Source organism: Hyperoodon ampullatus (assembly GCF_949752795.1).
Source record: "Hyperoodon ampullatus genome assembly, chromosome: 10".
Taxonomy (NCBI): Eukaryota; Metazoa; Chordata; class Mammalia; order Artiodactyla; family Ziphiidae; genus Hyperoodon; species Hyperoodon ampullatus.
In genome coordinates, this window is record NC_136923.1 from 13,519,141 (window position 1) to 13,539,388 (window position 20,248).

General features: G+C 38.2%; 1 protein-coding gene across 4 annotated transcripts in view; it reads right to left on the minus strand.

The window, feature by feature from the left end:
• The window catches only part of CNTN4 (contactin 4), a gene marked incomplete at both ends in the record, with an annotated part of 500,776 nt that overhangs the window by 22,181 nt on the left and 458,347 nt on the right, over positions 1-20,248 (minus strand). For 2 of the 4 annotated variants that reach the window (XM_079712380.1, XM_079712378.1), the window contains 2 exons: positions 1,198-1,315; positions 6,264-6,439. In XM_079712380.1, the coding sequence (XP_079568506.1) occupies positions 1,198-1,315; positions 6,264-6,439 (294 nt within the window). Of the gene's footprint in view, positions 1-1,197; positions 1,319-6,263; positions 6,440-20,248 lie in introns of all 4 variants that reach the window. The other 2 variants (XM_079712379.1, XM_079712377.1) reach the window with 1 other exon arrangement.

Below are 20,248 nucleotides of genomic sequence, written 5' to 3' on the forward strand. Positions count from 1 at the left end.
CCTGAGCATGCATCAGTTTGATTCTGGCATGTACACTGGTTCACAAAGACTTGAACTTTAATTAAAAAATAGTCCTTAAAAGTCCACTTACTGTTCCTTTAAACATTGGTTTGTTGAGGCTCAGCCAAGTCATTCACAGCCATTTGGATGAAGTTAGGCCATGTCTGTCATATGCAAGAGAATCTCACCAATGTCAGTTTTGACATCAACTTCCTGCTTATTTACTATATCCCAGGCAGGAAATATTTCCTTCTAAAGCCATATTTTAGAAACTGGACAGAACTATTAACTTTAGGGGGAAAAAAAATGGGAAAAACTGGTGATGATTTTACTTAAGCCACTGTTACATCAGTGACCTAACTCACTACAGTAAGTCCCCTACATGCGAATGAGTTCCATTCTGAGAGCGAGTTCGTAAGTCCAATTTGTTCCTAAGTCCAACAAAGTTAGCCTAGGTACCCAACTAACACAGTCAGCTATATAGTGCTATACTGTAATAGGTTTACAATACTTTTCACACAAATAATACATAAAAAACAAACATTAAAAAATAAAGAAAACATTTTAAATCTTACAGTACAGTACCTTGAAAAGTACAGTAGTACAGTATAACAGCTGGCATACAGGGGCTGGCATCAAGTCAACATGCAAGAAGAGTTACTGACTGCAGGAAGGAGAGGAAGTGGGAGATGGTAGAGTTGAAAGATTGTCAACAACAGGAGATAGAGGGCAAGCTGTAATTTCACTCACGCCTGACGTTGATGGAACGCAAGTTCGCATCTTTGAAAGTTTGCAACTTGAAGGTTCGTATGTAGGGGACTTACTGTAATTTGGCTGAGCCCAGATGAAACAGCAAAAGGCACAGTTTGATCCTTCTTTAAGCTATTTGCTTTTCTTAATCTAAAGTTATTCTGTTCTAGTTATTCTGGTGTTGAACTCCAACACTATAAATCAGAGTACTGGGAGCATTTATAAGAGTTATTTTCAGTACAGAGTAACTGAATTTGCTCTGCACTTTCTGATCCCCTATGAGAAATAGCTGCACACAAGACTTCTGTAGACTCTTAACCACTCTTTACAATGTTTACCTTCTATCATCTTTTCCCCTGTAATTCTAAACCACTGAGGTTTTTAGAACTCTGTGCAGGAGCAGATATCACGAATATATTTTAAGAACAAAACCCAAAATTCCCATACCTCTCACAATCAGGTCAGCAGCAGCAGACAGCTTGTCTACACTTGTCTGGACCATGCAGACGTATTTCCCAGCATGCTTCAGCTGGATGTTTCGGATCATCAAATCACCAGCTGAATCCTGCTGATAAAGTAGGGGAAAGTGGCTACAATTACTTTTTAATGAGCTCTAAATATCATTATCACATGAAGGACACTGTGACTAACGGATTTATTCTACACTGGCTGATGAAAACATTAGTGATGCAAGCCGTGGCCTATTAAAAATATGTGAGCCTGCCTGAGAGATAAGAACAGCAACATCTTCAGAACACACCTAGGACAAAACCTCAGGTGTCTGGCTTCTCTGTGTCTCTGGAGCAGTTTGCCATCCACGTTGGAAGCACTTAAACTTACGTAATAAAGCGGCTGCTGACCTAGTCCTGTGGGTTTCTTCAGATATGCCCTCAGACTACAGCCTTCGCTGGCACTGCAGTACTTGGGAACTCTTTTTTTTTTTTTTTTTTTGCAGTACGCGGGCCTCTCACTGCTGTGGCCTCTCCCGTTGCGGAGCACAGGCTCCGGATGCACAGGCTCAGCGGCCATGGCTCACGGGCCCAGCTGCTCCACGGCATGTGGGATCTTCCTGGACCAGGGCATGAACCCATGTCCCCTGCATCGGCAGGCAGACTCTCAACCACTGTGCCACCAGGGAAGTCCCTTGGGAACTCTTTATTTGGAAAGGGGAGGCAAGCCCACATTTGGAAGCATCTGTATTTTACTGCACAACCCTGTCTTACAGGCATCATTCTGACTGCTCCCAGGTTTGAATTAATGACTTATGAGGACCAGACTCTCCAAGGAAATCTTGCATCACCTAGTGTGGAACAGTGCTAATTTGTTTTCCAATGCCAAATGTATGTTTGATCAGCAGATGAATAGGACTAATTACATCCCGGTATGGATGTCTATGTGCCCTAGAAATATTTCTACATCATTCACCAGCACGGTACTTTTAATAAATGTGAGGAGATGCCTCCACAGGCCATCACAAAGCTGGCATTTTAACTGAAGAACACTGCTACACCTTGGAGTTCGGTTTCAGAGCTCTGTTAATCAAAAACTTGGAGAACAGCTGCTTGAGCAAGCGAACACCCAAGGGTTCAGAGTCAGGAAGCTATGCTTATTTCTAAACCTTGATGGATGACAAGATAACATAGGTTATTTTGGCCCTATTGTTATTCTTCTAAATGACAATAATATTGGATAATACTTAATGGTACTTAATATCTGGCAGGCCTATATTACACCAAATACTGACATGTCCTGTGAGATAGGTACTTTTATTATCCCTACCTTACAGATGAGGAAACTCAAGCACAAAGACGTTATTCCTCTTGCCTAGAGTCACTTAGCTGATCAGTGGCAGAACCAGAATGTGAGCCCACACAGTTTCAGGCACCAGTCCCTACTCGTTCGTTACCAGACCGCTGTACTATCAGCTGGAAAGATCTTCTTCTCATTCTAAATGTGTACTTAGTTTCCCTCCTTGGTTTCAGTACAGCATATTACATATTTACCCACGGCAATGAAAGACACAGAACTGCTAATAGTTGTAAACAGGATTAGAAGAAAGGCAAAAACGTATGGTCAAGAGAGAGCTGAAGTTTTGGGACTTAGTTGTCTAGGGCTGATCCCTGCTGTGTGACTTCCTGTGAATCTCTTAATGTCTCTGGGCCTTAGTTTATTGACCTGTGAAAGAAGGATGCATTGCCTACTGTGCTAGAATCTAATGAGATTGTATGTGTATGTGAAATCCTGAAAACTGTGAAGCACAGGGTAAATTTAAACTAGTATTACGGACGGCTACGATCAGTTTTCTTTGTGAAACAATTATGTCAAAGACATTAAATCTAATTCAAGGAGAGCTGTGGTTTTTTTTTTTAAAACCTGAAATCTATTTTTCATTTATAACACGGGTTCTCATCCAGATTCTACTATTTACTAATCAAGTCTTATAATTGCTAGTAAAATAGGATAATTGCTACCATATTTCACAGAGATTCTGTGAGGATTAAAGAGCTGATATATATGAAAATGCTTGATAAATGATTAGGCACTTTGCAAATATAAGGTATCATCATCATCATGATTATTAATACTACTTTACCTAAGACATTTCATGTGCTAGGACTTTGAACAGAGGCTTAAAACAAAAAATATGCCTCACAAGGGGGTATATGCAGGGAAAGTGGGAAGTCATAGTGGTTTAAAGGAAATGGCTACACTATCTCAATAATTTGTTTTATTCAACAGGGACTTGAACGTCAAAGAAACCAGTTGTAGCCAGCAGATTTCAGAGCACAGCAATCCATTAACAGAATTTTATGACTGTGTGGTTTGGAGCGTGCTCTCCTTATTTGCAGATTTTGACCAGATTTGTGTTTTTAATGTAAAAGTGAAACAAAGAAAAAAATAAAGTCGGGATTGAGGTATGAGTCTCACAGAAGGAGACCCCAATAACTTTCTCTTTCCCTTCAAAGTCATACAGACCAAACTGTTTTACTGAGATCTACATTTATGTTCCTACCAAAGAGAACAAAACAGCACTGTTGTCTGCTCTGTTCCTGACCGAACACTCAGAGCCGCTCAGACGACAATGAAATAATAACTCTTCCAAACACTGCAATAGGTCGGCTCTCCCAAGCATCTTCTGTACCATACTGACACAGGAAGTAGAAACTGAGAAATGGGCTTGACTTCAGAATTGCTTCCTTACCTCTACTGTTATCCAGTGCTAATCCTATAGACACTAATGATCCTGGTGGCTAATACACTTAGCTCTCACAATTTGTAGCGTTGTCCCGCATTTTGCAGTTACTTCTTAGCAATGGTTGATTGGTGCTAGTACTGGTATCACAAAAGAGACAAACACTTCCCATACAAAAGGCTAATGAGAGTGATTCCATGGACAGAGGTCTCGACAAAAGGTGGTCACTAGTGCTTGACTCCATCACGGGTATCTCCATCTGTGCCTCAGCCCTGGCTGATGTGCAGCCCGTCCAGCATGAAGTGCATATCTGTCTGACTGGCAGGACATCTATTTTGATTGCCCAAGCATCTGTTCTGATTGGCTGGTGCCTGTGCCATTCTGAGAGATAATATTTTTATTTTTTATTATCTCTTATGCCCAAGACATTTATTCTAGTCTGAAAACAAATATTCTGCTTAATCTATGAAGGTTTTCTCAGTATATATGCTCATGTTATTAGAATTAATGTTACCCTTCCTTCAAGGAATACAACCATTAATGTTTCTCACATACTTCTTGTGGTAGGCATTGGGCTATGTAGTTTTCTAGACCTGAAGGTATTTAATATCCTCAATGCCTTTGTGAAGCAGTTAATATCACTCTCACTTGGGCACAGTTATTAGGCTGAACCGTATCAAAGTGGTTCAGAATGCTTAATAATGGCAATTTCATCCAGCCCTCCTCAACCAGGACTCCAAGAGAGAATTACTAATGACTCGAGTCATCCACTGATGTAATGAATTAACTTCTGTGTCTCATGCATCTAAAATGGTACCAGTTGTATATGATCCTTGGGAGAGTTGAGAAAATAGTTACTCAAATCATTTTTGGTGTTCTGTAATTCAGTGGAGAGGTACTGTCTGAGAAAGGCAGCAAGAATGTAAATAAGAGGAATAGCACTATCTTTGAGAGGAACATAGGCCCTCCACATATCATACGGATAATTTGTAAGCCTTAGTCCATTTATTCCCAACATAAGGGATGGGGGTAAGATGAGGTGAGTAAATCAGATTCCTGTGGGACCATGAGGGATGGGAGGGCTTTTCAACACAGACTCATGCTTATATTCTGCTGTCTTTGATTGGACTCCTCCATGATAATAGCAGCCAGAATGAACCTTTTTTTTTTAATTGGACTACAGTTGATTTACAATGTTGTGTTAGTTTCAGGTGTACAGCAAAGTGAATCAGTTATACATACATATATCCACTCTTTTTCAGATTCTCTTCCCATACAGGTCATTACAGAGTATTGAGTAGAGTTCCCTGTGCTATTCAATAGGTCCTTATCAGTTATCTACTTTATGTATAGTAGTGTGTATATGTCAATCCCAATCTCCCAATTTATCCCCCCTGAATCTTCATTACTAATAGGAGAGTAGGGCTATGTTAGGGCAGAACAATTTTTTTTAAGATTTTTTTGATGTGGACCATTTTTAAAGTCTTTATTGAATTTGTTACAATATTGCTTCTGGTTTTTTTTTTATGTTTTGGTTTTTTTGGCCGTGAAGCATGTGGGATCTTAGCTTCCTGACCAGGGATTGAACTCACACCCCCTGCATTGGATGGTAAAGTCTTAACCACTGGACCTTCAGGGAAGTCCCAAGGGCAGAAAAAATATTTTTGAGAATGATTGTGATAGATTCAAACTGTTTCCAGAGTTAACCTCTTCCTGGTGTGAGAGTTCAATGATACTATGTGTATTTTATGGAAAGTAAGGCATTTTGAAAATTCAACGATTAGAATTCAAATTATCTGGAGATATTAAATCATCTGATCAGACTTTCAGATTCATGAAAGAGAGCCCTAACCTCACAATGATAAGTCTTCTACAAGAGCCAAAGGGTGTTTAATCAGCAGCCTAAAAGCATCTGAGTAAACTGTCCTTAAGCTATTTTCTCCATCAGGTTCAATGGCATATGGTACAGTATGGGGCAGAGACTTTGGGATTTGAAGTTTGAAGCTGATTTCTGCAATTTAGTAGCAGTGAGGGCCAGGCAAGCCATAGAGCTCCCATTAGCCTCAGTTTTCTCACTCATACACAGTAATGAATAACTAACCTATAGGGTTAAGGATTATGAGGATTAAGAAAAGGCATGGCCTATAGGTGGCTCAATGAGCAGGGCTGCATTCAACACAAAAAGGAGCAGATACTAACCAAGAGTTTTTGGAAATAAGGTGTTTGAACAAAAGTTAGTCTAAACAACTCGTCTGAGTCAGTTTTGAGACCTTTAGTTGCTGACTGCATTTCCTGGGGATAGTTTGATATTAATACTTACCCCTCCGACTCTTTCAAAGTGGTCCCCGTCTTTGTCAAAGTCTATCAGGTGTCCATTAAATGACCAAGTAAACACGATGTTTAGCGAGTGATCGTGGGTTACCTGGCATGGCAGAACGATACTTTCTCCAACAGTGACATCCATACTGGAAGGGGGTACCATTACCCTTGTTGGATCTGGAGAGTGAAAACAAAGCAAAACAACAAAGCCTGTGAGCTGGTGTGGAAATAAAATGTAGAATCCAAGTGCTGGATGAAATACTAAGGAGTTTTGCTTTATTTTGTCTTAGTCTGTGCCTGGCAAACCTTAGTCATCTGGGAAGCTCAGAGTCGGGCCAGGAGGTCATTTTTAATATGAAAAGATGAAAACACTTATTATGTCAACCTTCACAGAGCAGCAGAACTCAGCTGGGGAGCACTGGGGTTAGCTCTCTTGAGACACTTATGGAAGGGCCTACTGCTGGCAGACTGCTCTGAAATTATCTCTTCGAAAAGGTTTTTAGATCTCCCCAGTTTCACTAGAAAGCAATACTACAGCTGAGTGCAAACAGGAAAATCCATGTTAATTTGAAGTTTGTTAGGGGCTTTTTCTATTATAAAAGCGATACATGTTTAGTATAGGGAATTTAGAAAATTCAGGGAATTTGAAAGAAGGGACCAAAACAAAACAAAATCCTACTTCATTTCTGACTGTCCAGATAAAACCCCTATTTTCATTTTAGTATAATTTCCTCCTGTCTTTTGGATTCATAGTTTTTCAGTTGTCTTGTTTTGCATTATTGTAAACATGCTACACATGTGATTTTCCTTTTTTCTCTACTTAATATAGGCTTATACCTTTATCCACATATTTTTATAATCTGCATAATATGCTGTTAATAGTTTCAATCACTTTGAAACTAGTACACATTTTAGCAAATTTTATTATAATTATAAATAATGCTGTAATGAACACCACTGACAAAATTATATGTATATATAACTTTTTTTTATTGAACACTAGTTGATTTACAATGTTGTGTTAGTTTCTGCTGTACAGCAAAGTGATTCAGTTATACATATATATACATTCTTTTTCAGATTCTTTTCCACTATAGGTTATTACAAGATATAGAATATAGTTCCCTGTGCTATACAGTAGGTCCTTGTTTATTTTATATACAGTAGTGTGTATCAGTTCCTCCCAAACTCCTAACATAGCTCCCACCTTCTCCTTCGGTAACCATAAGATTGTTTTCTATGTCTGTGAGTCTTTCTGCTTTGTAAATAAGTTCATTTGTATCATTTTTTTAGATTCCACATATCAATGATATAATAATATTTGTCTTTCTCTGTCTGACTTTACTCATATATTACTTCTTTAAAATAAGGACTACTAATTCATTTTTAAATTCACCCTTTACATTACAGTTTTAATTGGGAGCAGAAAGGACTTGCTTAGCCAACACAGTTTATAAACTCAAAACTACATTCACACATAGGTAGTCTCTTATTTCTCACTGAAATAAGGTTTCATAAATGGTATCAGAGAATAAAATGGTGAAAAGCAATGAGTTAAATAAAAAGGTCATATAAGTGCCTAAAGAATAAAATTATGAATTCAGCCATATTCCAGAAATTTCTCTGTACTAAACAAAGTCAAACAAAACTAACCAAACCATAATAAAGAAGACAAATCAAAAGCAAACAAAAACAATATAAGAACAATGGTTAATCCCCTTCAACATTCACAGGATTGTGTTTCACACGCTGTGTGGCACATAAACATTTACTGAATGTAGCTCTTAGATTAAAATCTCAGCTGAGAATTTTGTAATGGAGTCTCATAGAAGACTTTTGATTGGTCTTTTTTTTTCTTCCAACAACCCACCCACTAAAATTTCCTCTTTAAAGAGAGTATTTAAAACCGTTTTTCTACCCTTTTATCCAACTGTGGAAAGCAAACATCTCAGGTTGTTAAAAAAGGAGTCTGTGTCCATAAATAGATTATAATCTAGTGGAGGGACATATTTTTGCTGTTTTCTGAAAGTAGGTAAAGCTCATGATGAGTGGACTGGTGTGCTTTTAGTCACTGCTGAACGAATGATGTCCATGAAATGAGAAGCGAAAAACAGGTACTTCTAGCTAAGAGGTAATGGGAGACAAAACTGTTTGTTTCAAAACCTGAGGCTTTTTGCAAGTCACATAATCAAAATATACTCCATTGGTTAACTGACCCACAGGAAAAGATTCAGACTGAGATTTTTTTAATGAGTGAAGGAGTTGAGAGCAAATCACCTTAGAATAATGCTAAGCAGAAAACCTAGGAATAGCTCCATTTGACTTAACATGTCATTTATCATTTTTTAATTTAAATTTTCACCTATAAAATGAAGATTGGAATATATAATTCCTGGACAAAATGATATATGTCTATGGTTTGTATTTGGCAAGATGTCACCTTATTCTATTTTAAATAGCTGTCCACTGATTTCACAATTTAGATTTTCATTTTAATGTACCTTCATTCATTTGTTGATCTATCTACCAAGCACTCATTAGGTGTTATAAGGATAACAGTACCCTAGTACCAAGAAAGATTTAAAACATTTATTTGTAAAAACTAATTGAGCCCCTCACATTCTAGATACCATGTTACACACTTGACAAGGATTGTTTCATTTATTCTCAACAAATACGTAGTATTATCGGCCCTATTTAACAGATGAGGGAAACTGATACCTAAGGGTGGTTGAGGAATTACCTATTGTGCTAAGCTGACTCCCTTCATTTAGCTGAAAACATGATATCCATTCACAAATCATCCATGCAACAAGGCTAAGGGCATAATATAGCAATTTGCACTCTTGATTATGTGTAGTCAGCTGAGGATATGTAAATGCAGAAGAAATTCAAAGAAGGCCATGGGGTGAAGATGGTTTCAGAGGGCTTCACTGCAAGAGTAATCAAGTTACTGCCTTAGACAGGTAAAAAGCAGTGATGATTTTACGCCTAAAATGCTGGCTCTAGCTATATGCTTACACATCACACTGATGAGTGCAGAGTCAAATGTCCAGGTTCAAGTCCTTAAAAATGTCTTGCAGTTGGCACCTACCCTAAAGCCTAGAGTTATATACAACTCTGGCCGACATTTTTAATTGACATTTGTTTCCTAAAGAAATGTTCATCCCTTTATGCACATGTAGCTATCTGGGACAGATTTTATTACTGGTGAACTCAGTTGCCTGTTAACCAAGGACCAGAGAAATGCTCTAAATCAAGGATTATGCTGGTACAGTTGCTGTGCTGACAGCTGCTAATTCATTACCTTAGCACTTGTCACCAATTCACATTTTGAGCCCTGAAGTACCAAGAATCAATGCAAAGGAAGTCAAGCACTGTACATACACCAGAGAGGTCTCCTTGGGACTAGAGAAGATTAAACTAAAGAGGTTCAAAACCTCATTAGCTACTTGGTTTTCTCAAATTGTATGCTTGTTCAGTACTCCTGTTTTCTGTGTTATGAATTCTGATGCTTTATACTTGATGAATTTCTTGAAATTTGAATACAAACACTGTACACAAATAAACAGATGGCTTCTTCACAACAAAACTGTCTCCCCTCCTTTGGTTTTAATTCATTAAGATCAGGAAGAACCTATATTTACAACTTCTGTTCTGAAGAGTCACTCCAGCTATTGTTCTGCGCACAGAACTCTCAAAGGCAATTAGAAATCAAGATGTGAATTGATGTCTGGGTTTGGATGTAATTAAATAGCAACAATAAATAGGACCAACAACACTTAAACTTTCTAGCTTGTGGTTGGTTCATCCCACGGAGAATGATAAATTTAGAACTCCAGAGGACTGATGCTCAAAATATATATATATATATATTTACCAAGCACTTAACCCTCCTAGAGTAAAAAAAATTCTTTTATGCTTTATAGTGTTTTCTATAATATCAAGAGGTCAGAAAGTAAACTATGCTTTGTTCTCAAGGTCAAAACAATGATGGAAGGGAGATTTAATTATTAACCATTCTGTTAATGATTAGGTCAACAATTAGATGCATAATTTCTTACGCTAACAATGAAATATCAGAAAGGGAATGTAGAAAACAATAGCTTTTAAAATTGTATCCAAAAAATGACTAAGAATAAACCTGACCAAGGAGGTGAAAGACTTATATTCTGAGAACTATAAAACATTAATGAAGTAAATTAAAGAGGATTCAAAGAAATGGAAAGATATCCCATGCTTTTGGATTGGAAGAATTAATTTTGTTAAAATGGCAATACTACCCAAAGCAATCTACAGATTTAATGTGATCCCTATCAAATTACCCATGACATTCTGCACAGAACTAGAACAAGTAATCCAAAAATTTATATGGAACCATAAAAGACCCAGAATGGCCAAAGCAATCCTGAGGAAAAAAATAAAGGAGGAGGCATAACTCTCTCAGGCTTCAGACAATACTACAAAGCTACAGTAATAAAAAAAGTGTGGTATTGGTATAAAAACAGACATATAGATGAATGGAACAGAATAGAGAGCCCAGAAATAAACCCACACACCTACGGTCAACTGATCTTCGACAAAGGAGGCAAGACTATAAAATGGGATAAAGACAGTCTCTTCTGCAACTGGGGCTGGAAGAGTTGAACAACTGCATGTAAATCAATGAAGTTAGAACACACCCTCACACCATGCACAAAAATAAACTCAAAATGGCTTAAAGACTTAAACATAAGACATGACACCATAAAACTCCTAGAAGAGAGCATAGGCAAAACATTCTCTGACATAAATTGTACCAATGTTTTCTTAGGTCAGTCTCCCAAGGCAATAGAACCAAAACCAAAAATAAACAAATGGGACCTAGTCAAACTTATAAGCTTTTGCACAGCAAAGGAAACCATAAAAAACAAAACAAAAATAAAATAAAGCAAAAAAAACCCCACAAAAAATGAAAAAACCTACAGAATGGGAGAAAATATTTGCAAATGATGTGACCGACAAGGGCTTAATCTCCAAAATATACAAATAGCTCATACAACTCAACAACAGGAAAACAAACAACCTGATTGAAAAATGGGCATAAGACCTTAACAGACATTTCTCCAAAGAAGACACACAGATGGCCAGAGGCACATGAAAAGATGCTCACTGTCACTAATTATTAGAGAAATGCAAATCAAAACTACAATAAGGTATCACCTCACACCAGTCAGAATGGCCATCATTAAAAAATCTACAAATAACAAATGCTGGAGAGGGTGTGGAGAAAAGGGAACCCTCCTACACTGTTGGTGGGAATGTAAGTTGATGCAGTCACTATGGAGAGCAGTATGCAGGTTCCTCGGGAAACTAAAAATAGAAATACCATATGATCCAACAATCTTACTCCTGGGCATATACATGGACAAAACTATAATTCAGAAAGATACATGCACCCCTATATTCATAGCAGCACGATTTCCACTCCATCGACATGAGTGGATAAAGAAGGTGCAGTGCATATATCATACTACGTGAAGTAAGTCAGAAAGAGAAAGATAAATACCACATGATATCACTTATATGTGGAATCTAAAATATGGCACAAATGAACCTATCTACAAAATAGAAACAGAATCACAGACATAGAGAACAGACTTGTGGTTGCCAAGGGGCAGTGGGGAGGGAGAGGGATGGAGTGGGAGTTTGGGGGTGGTAGATGCAAACTATTACATTTAGAATGGATAAACAACAAGGTCCTACTGTATAGCACAGGACACTATAACTAATCTCCTGGGATAAACCATAATGGAAAAGAATATTAAAAAATGTATATATGTGTATAACTGAGTCATTTTGCTGTACAGCAGAGACTGGCACAATATTGTAAATCAACTATACTTCAATAAAAAAAAAGTAAAAAAAAACCTCACATACATTTAAAGCATGTAATAAAAATGTGGACTCTAACATCTTAATGTTTTTTGTAATCTCTTAAGTTTAGAGTTTATTTTTTAAAGAAAATTATCTCTCATATTGAAGAAACACTTTGTGTTCACTGTACTTTCTTTTCCTATTAATTTTAGCTAAAATTTAATGTTTAATTTTCATTTTTGTGTTTTCTGCTTTGCTCAAATTGCTTAAGGAGAACATGTATACTTTTATAAAAACAATTATTTTTCTTAAAAGAAATCTGGCTGCACATATTCCAAGATGTTAACATTGATCAATTCTGAGGAGCATGAAAAAAAAATCAAATGCATAAATTATAACATATTACTCAAGTCATATTATATTCTGACTCTCACTGTTGGAAGAAAAGCTTTCTGATTTCAGGCTTTTATTATCTGTAACAACAAGTGCCTGTAGTTTATGGGATAAGAATTCCATTTTGATGTTGCTTGCCTTTTATTACATCAACCCTTCCATTTCAATTTATAATTTCTTTACCTTTCCCTCACAGTGCCAAGATATTCACTTGGTGCCTATCAAGGAAAGTGTTTAAAACGTGTGTTTTAGTCATCTTCATTCATGGGAGGTATACATCTCCTTTTGTTAGTGAATTTCTTAACTGTAATGGTTTTGATGATGCCTTGCAGTCAGGTTGTGTCTTCTTTTTTATATTAAATTTTGTAGGGAAACTTTAAAAAATGGGATCCTTCAAAAACAAGAGTTAGTGAAAGAGCTGACAGTCAACTCACCTCAAATGACACTAAAGGGGATTGGATAGAGAACTTTTTTTTTTTTTTTTTTGGTACGCGGGCCTCTCACTGTTGTGGCCTCTCCCATTGCGGAGCACAGGCTCCGGACGCGCAGGCCCAGCAGCCATGGCTCACGGGCCCAGCCGCTCCACGACATGTGGGATCTTCGCGGACCGGGGCACGAACCCGTTTCCCCTGCATCGGCAGGCGGACTCTCAACCACTGTGCCACCAGGGAAGCCCGAGAACTATTTTTAATAGTCGTTAAAGGCCACAACAAAGACAGTTGATTAATGATCACAATCAACCTGGAGGGAGAATCTCTAGGGATGAATTTAAGCTCTCTCTGGTTGGTCATATTTTTTTTTAATAAAAACAAAACCAGTTCTGGATGTACTATTTTTATCGATTTTGCATAAAACACACATAAGAAAGGGATACCCTACACATGAGATGAGACTCAAAATTCCCAGTGATTTCAAGCTGGACCAATTCTTTATTTTAGGATGAGATCTAGTAGGGGTAAAGCAAAAAGCTACACTTATAAAATCAACTACATAGGTTCAGGCTGGGGGAAAAACTGGGTTGGCAGTTCACATGGAAAAGACTTGAGCATTTCAGTCTCAACACGGTCCATGCTGCTGCCAAAGAAAGCTAATGCAATCTTAGGCTGCATTTAATAGCATGTGGTATTCCATCTTAGAGAGGTAAAAATCCCATTATATTCTTCATTAATGAGACCACAGCTTACTAGGAACATCCTTTGGATTCACTGACAGATTAGTCCACCTAGGTTAGTGAAGGAGCTAATAAATCTATAACAGTTAAAATAAATGAAAATGTTTGACAGGAGTAAGAGAAATGAGAGGAGACATGAGACTGGTCTGCAAATATGTGAAGGGCTTATAGGCAGAAGATGAATTGAGCTTATTTTGTGTTGTCCCAAAGTAGAAAGCAACAGTACCTACAAAGAGGCACAGTTTGGCTCTACATAAAAGAGAACTTTCCAAATAATCTGATCTTATCAACAGGAAAATGGGCTGCCTCAGGAGAACATGCATCACCATTTCTAGAAGTATTCAAGTGGAGGTGGGCTCCATCAGAGAGGGTGTGTCAGGAGACACTGAAAGCCAGCCAGGGTAGATGAAGCCTATTATTTCTTCGAAGAGTGTATGAATCCAAACCACCTTCCCTATGTTTTCCTGACCACTCTCCTCATGGGTGATCCTTTCCTTGTGTAAAGCTTGTCAGCATTAACTGTCTGTTCTATTTCTTCAACATTAAGCTTGAGCACTGCTGTGGAATATCACTGACATATATCCCGTTTCTCCCTTGTAATCACGTTCCTGGGGGTTGGGGACCACATCTTACACTTTTATAAATCCCCTGTGCCTAGGTCTGTCCCTACTCTTGAGAGTCGGTTAAAGATTGATTGGGTGATGACCCATGAATGGTAGTGTTGGTGACTAACCAAATTAGGGACTTGAACCTTGACATGCTGTAGATTGGGAAGCTGTTGTGCTGCATTTCTTATTATTTATCCTGACTTAAATTGACTACTGAACAGAAAAAAGTAGCTACCTAAGGGCTCAATCACTGTGCAAACTCTGACCTTTTGTCTGTGCTCATTGCTGATTTTTGCCTCCAAGGCCATATTTAGAATTTTTTCTTGCTTTTAGAAAATAATTCATTTGAAAAGTAATTTATTTAAAAAATAATTTATTTTGAAATAATTTCAAACTTATAGAAAAGTAGCCAGAAAAGTACAAAGAACTCTTTCACCTTCGCACAGACCCCTCCACTGTTAATATTTTATTGCATTTGCTTATTTCCTGTTATGTATAATAAAGATATGTAATATATATATGGTATTATCTATAATTTATATTTACTTATTATCATTAGTCTTTTTCTGAACCTTTTGAGAACAACTACAGACATGCTATCTAATGGGTAGACATGCTACCCTTAAACATTCCAGTGTGTATTTCCCCAAACAAGAACACTTTCTTAAGAACCAGCACAAAATCCTCCGAATAAGGAAATCAACCCTGGCACATCATCACTATGCAATTCAGGTCCCATTCAAAATTTGCTAACTTTCTCAGTAATGTCTCTTTATCTTTTGATCCAGGACCTTACCCAGGAATAAATGTTGCAATTAATTGTCATGCTTCTTTAGACTCCTTCAAGTTAGAACATTTCTTCAGTCTTTCCCTACCTTTCAAATCCTTGACAGCTTTAAAGAGAACAGACCTTACACCTTGTAGGATGACTCTCAACCTGGATTCATCGGATGTTTCCTCATGACCTGATTTAGGTCTGTATTCTCAGCAGGAACAACACTGAAATGCTGTGTGGTACCTTCAAAGTGTGTCAAATCAGGAGCTGTGTGATGTGATGTGAACTCATCTCAACACTGACCAATGACCATGACAACTCTAATCACGGGTCATGCTGGTGTCTGCCTGGCTTCTCTACTTTGTATTTAGCATTTTCCCCCTTGCAACTGATTAGCATTTTGTGGGGAGGTATTCCAAAATTACACCAATATTTTGATGCTCATCAAACCTCCACCTCCCAGCCTTAGGATCCACTGAAGACTCCTGCCTGAAGCAACCACCTCTCCGATGTTGCAAAATGGCAAATCTCCATCATTTCTTCTACATATACTAGATGACATTCTACTTTAAAAAAGAGCTTTCCTGGGACTTCCCTGGCAGTCCAGGGATTAGGGCTCTGCAATTCCACTGCAGAATGAATATAGAAAATGTATCACTTTACTAAAATTGAAACACTCTGAGTTCCGCATTTCACACCTGGGTGAAAATTTAAGTCCATACATTTATAAAATACCTAAGGCATTATTTAAAATTAATTAAGCTTTCGGACAATAATTCATTATTAAACAGAATAAAATTTAAACCTAAATTGTCCAATAATAGATGAATGGATAAAGAAGATGTGGTATGTATTTATAATGGAATATTACTCAGCCATAAAAAGGAATGAAATTGGGTCATGTGTAGAGATGTGGATGAACCTGGAGTATGTCATACAGAGTGAAGTAAGCCAGAAAGAGAAAAACAAATACCCTATATTAATGCATATATGTGGAATCTACAAAAATGGTACAGATGAACCTATTTTTAGGGCAGGAATAGAGACGTAGATGAAGAGAACAGACCTGTGGACACAGTGCGGGGAGGGGAGGGTGGGACAAACTGGGAGATTAGGTTTGACATAAATACACTACTATGTGTAAAATAGAGAGCTAGTGGGAACCTGCTGTATAGCACAGGGAGCTCAGCTCAGTGCTCTGTGACCACCTAGATGGGTGGGATGGGGGGAGTGGGAGGGAGGTCCAAGAGGGAGGGGATATAGGTATACATACAGCTGATTCACTTCATTGTACAGCAGAAACACAACACTGTAAAGCAATTTTACTCCAATAAAAAATTAAATAATAAATAAACAAACAACAGAGATTAAGGCCAAAAAAAGGCATTACTTAAAATTAATTAAGCTTGTAGAGAATAATTCATTATTAAATAGAATAAAATTGATTAATATTCTAACTCTTCTTTTCTGCTAGGTCATTTGGCTCTACATTTGAGAGCAGCTATCAAAACAAAACAACAGCATAGCTTCTGGTTTGTTCTTTTTCTCTGACTTACTTCTTAGAAATCCATTCTGTCAGGGAGTCAGGTAGGAAGCAGGGAAGGATGGGGTAGGTAAGGTTATCCTTGAGAAATCTACACTACTTAGTTAAAAGTCCTTTTCAGATTGCTCCATTATTGCTACTTTTGAGAGTGTGAATTCTTCTCTTTGTTGTATTTGCCAACTATCTCTTATGGTGGCAGACTTCCTCACTGTCTTTTTTTTTTTTCCCCTCTGGTTGTGGCGAGCAGGGAATGCTCTTGGTTGCGGGGTTGCGGGCTGCACATTGCGGTGGCTTCCCTTGTTGCAGAGCACGGGCTCTAGGTGCGTGGGCTCAGTAGTTGTGGTGCATGGGCTTAGTTGTTCCGTGGCATGTGGGATCTTCCCGTACCAGGGCTCGAACCCGTGTCCCCTGCATTGGCAGGCACATTCTTAACCACTGCGCCACCAGGGAAGTCCCCCCTCACTACCCTTCTAATTTTGGTTTGGAAGTTCATCTTGTAAGAGAGTTTTTCCCTCCTCATGAACATTCCTTCCTATGTGTGGTTGCAAAGCCCCGAACAGGTTATGGGAAAGGTTTGCGGTTTACACCCCATGGGGGAGCAAAATATAGGGCATCCCACCTTATATTGTACAGGCCTGGCTCTTGTTTCCTTAAGTGGCCTTGCTGCTCACTCTGGCCATAAATAAATTCCCTTTAAAAGTTCTTAAATCTGAGAATTCCCTCTCCCCTACCTGACCCCTGTTTCCTGGCAGGGAGCCAAGATCCAGGCCCTGACTTAAGGCTTAGGCAGCTTTACCTGCCAAAATACCCTGATGAAATAAAATATATTCAGTGTATAATCATCTAGATAAGATCAGGCATCTAAGTATTTGGTATTTGTTTCCAAGTCTCCATTTTGGTTATAATTACTACTCTTTTGGAAATCTTTGAGACACTTGATTTCTTTTAGACATTTACTTTTCGCTTAGATTTGTTTTGTACTGAGCAGCTAGGCCTGTGAAATGAGAATTTAGAAAATTTTAAGACAAATGGAGGCCAATTCTCTTTGTTTATCTTATCTCTCTTTTTGTTAACACAATTTAAATCTGATTTTGTTGAGTGAAAAAGTGAAGGGCCCAATGATTTTGGCCAAACCAATGATTTGGCCAAACCAATGATTTTATCTTGGCTGAAGACAAGGAAACCTTCCCAATTTTGGTGGTGGAAAAACCACAGCAACGGCATAGGGCACTTCAATGAGTCAAGGTTTTTAAGCAATCCATGCCAAGAAGCACTGCCACGTAGTACTGTGACCTGGTTCTTTGAACAACTTGTGCACCTTGACAAACAACATTGGAAGAAAACATAAGGCAAATTCTGACCCCAGTCGGACTGAGCAGAAACTGGAGCCTTCTGTAAAGCAATTTACAAATCACCCCTGAGCAGAATGCTTATGGATCTATTTTCAAGGACTAGGGAAAAAACACAAAGCAGAGCTGTTTAATAAGCCTGACTGCCACAAATGGAAACTGCTACGCACGAGTCAATTGAGGGTGGCCAGGTATAGGTGCTTGGGAAACAAGCAGTCAAATGATAATCAAACTTATTAGATTTGCCTGGTCAAAATGTGTAGCATAAAGCACCTACTTAATTATGCAGACTGCTCTCATGCCACCCGGTTGCCTTTCAGGCTTCCAAGTCAGTTACAACAATTAATAATGACTTTTTGTTTTGTCTTGTTTTGTTTTAAATAACCAAATTATCATTTATCTTAAAATCATTCATGGTCATCTTGTTTGCTCTTTTTTTACCTGCCACCAGGGCAAGCCAACCTCCTGGGTTTGGATTTGTGCCAGGTTTTAGAAGCAAGATTCTCAGTTGGGATGTCTTTCGAAATGGAAAGAATTGTCTGCAGGTGTGTAAGTGTCCACTATGAATAAGAATATTCTGCAAGCAAACTAGAAGCCATAACAGAGGTAGAGTAGGATATGCTAAATTTGCCCTCTCATATTTTCTTTGTGAAGCTTTCTTTAAGATTTAAAAGGAACGATCTAAACAGACTATTAGAAAAGACTATTCTCATTGACAAATTAAATAAATTGCATCTTCAAGTCAAGATATAATTAACATTAATTACTCTATGACATTTTTGGGACGGTGATTGAAGATGAAAAAGAATGATAAATGGGAGTTACAGGTATCTTTTAACCATGGAGAAACATTTTCATTATATAATAATTTGAATTTTTCTTTTTGAGATGGAGGGATTATAGGCCTGTTGTTTTGCAGCTACTACACATGAGTAACTCTCCCTTGTGAGTCACTGGGCAAAAAGTTACAAAGAAATCCCATTAGTGTCAGTGAAAAAAAGTAAATCCCATCGCATGCCATGCATAAGAATGGCGAAATGAGGTCTTTGCTGATTAAAGGAATATATAATTGTACTTGATGGGCATCTGGCTGTATCTACCGATACAAGGTAAGAGAATATTTACCTAAACTACAAAAGAAGTGAAACGTACATCATGAGGCAAGGGCAATGACTTCCACAGACAATGCATTCCACTGTCATTATATGCAAAATAACAACTAGTGCCCCATTCTTGCAGTTTGCTACACGGGGAAGCATTAGGATCTGGTCAGTAGGTGGTGCCAAAACCACAGCAGAAGGAAAAAGCATTGCGTCTTTCTGTTTATCTGGCTCCTGTCAGCAATTTTCTACGTGTTTTCAAATTCCTCCATTTAAGAACTCTGCAACTTGCAAAAGAGGCAATAATTCTCATCCTCTAAAGTGGTATTTCTTCGTTTGCCTACCAATGTAAGAGAAGGTCACCGAGGAGTATATGATGCTTAAAAAAGAAGGTATGACTATCTTTGTGGACATGACTAGGCCCCTCCCTCTATGTGGTGCAGGAAGGATTGATGTATAAAGCTTTCTGCACAACAGAATCAAACAAGCCACCCACCCTAGCACCTGGGCCACTACTGACTAGCTTGTTTGGAGGCTTGTCCATAATTCTAAGTGAACTTTTTCCTGAAACCCTTCAGGATGGACAACTATTAATAGCTCCCAGGTCCCTTCAACTGCTGAGATCTCCTGTGTGCACGGCAGGTAAGACACCCTGAGTTGAGCTAACTAACAGATTCCTCTCCCTGTTGCATTGCCTGCTTCAGAGTGTGATCTGTATACACATTCAATGAAATTTAAAGGAAGAAGAGGGAAAATGGGGCGAGTGCTCAATGAAGATTTCGTTACTGCTCTTCACTGGAGGAGAAACAGGCAACTACCTGGGAAACACACTCCTGTCGAGAAGAACTCGTTTCTGGGGTAGATTTTGAGGGTCATTGCACGTTTAGTTCAATCTTCCACACCAGAGACAGGGAAACTTTTCTTTCTATTGAGAGTTGCTGACCCAAAGAGGGAAAAAAAATCAGCGAAGTAGAAAGCAACTTAGTTTATTTTCAGAGAGATGTTTACAACTTTTCATGTCTTTTCAACTAGGTACAGGGAACACGAAACTCTAAAGGTACATCAAATAATTTAAAACTTACATCTAATATCTAAAAAGGATAGTGGAGATGAGGGCGAGTGGGAAGGCAGGGAGATGGAGAAAAGATGAAAACACAGAGAAACAGCAAGAGAGACAGAGGTAGAGAGTGG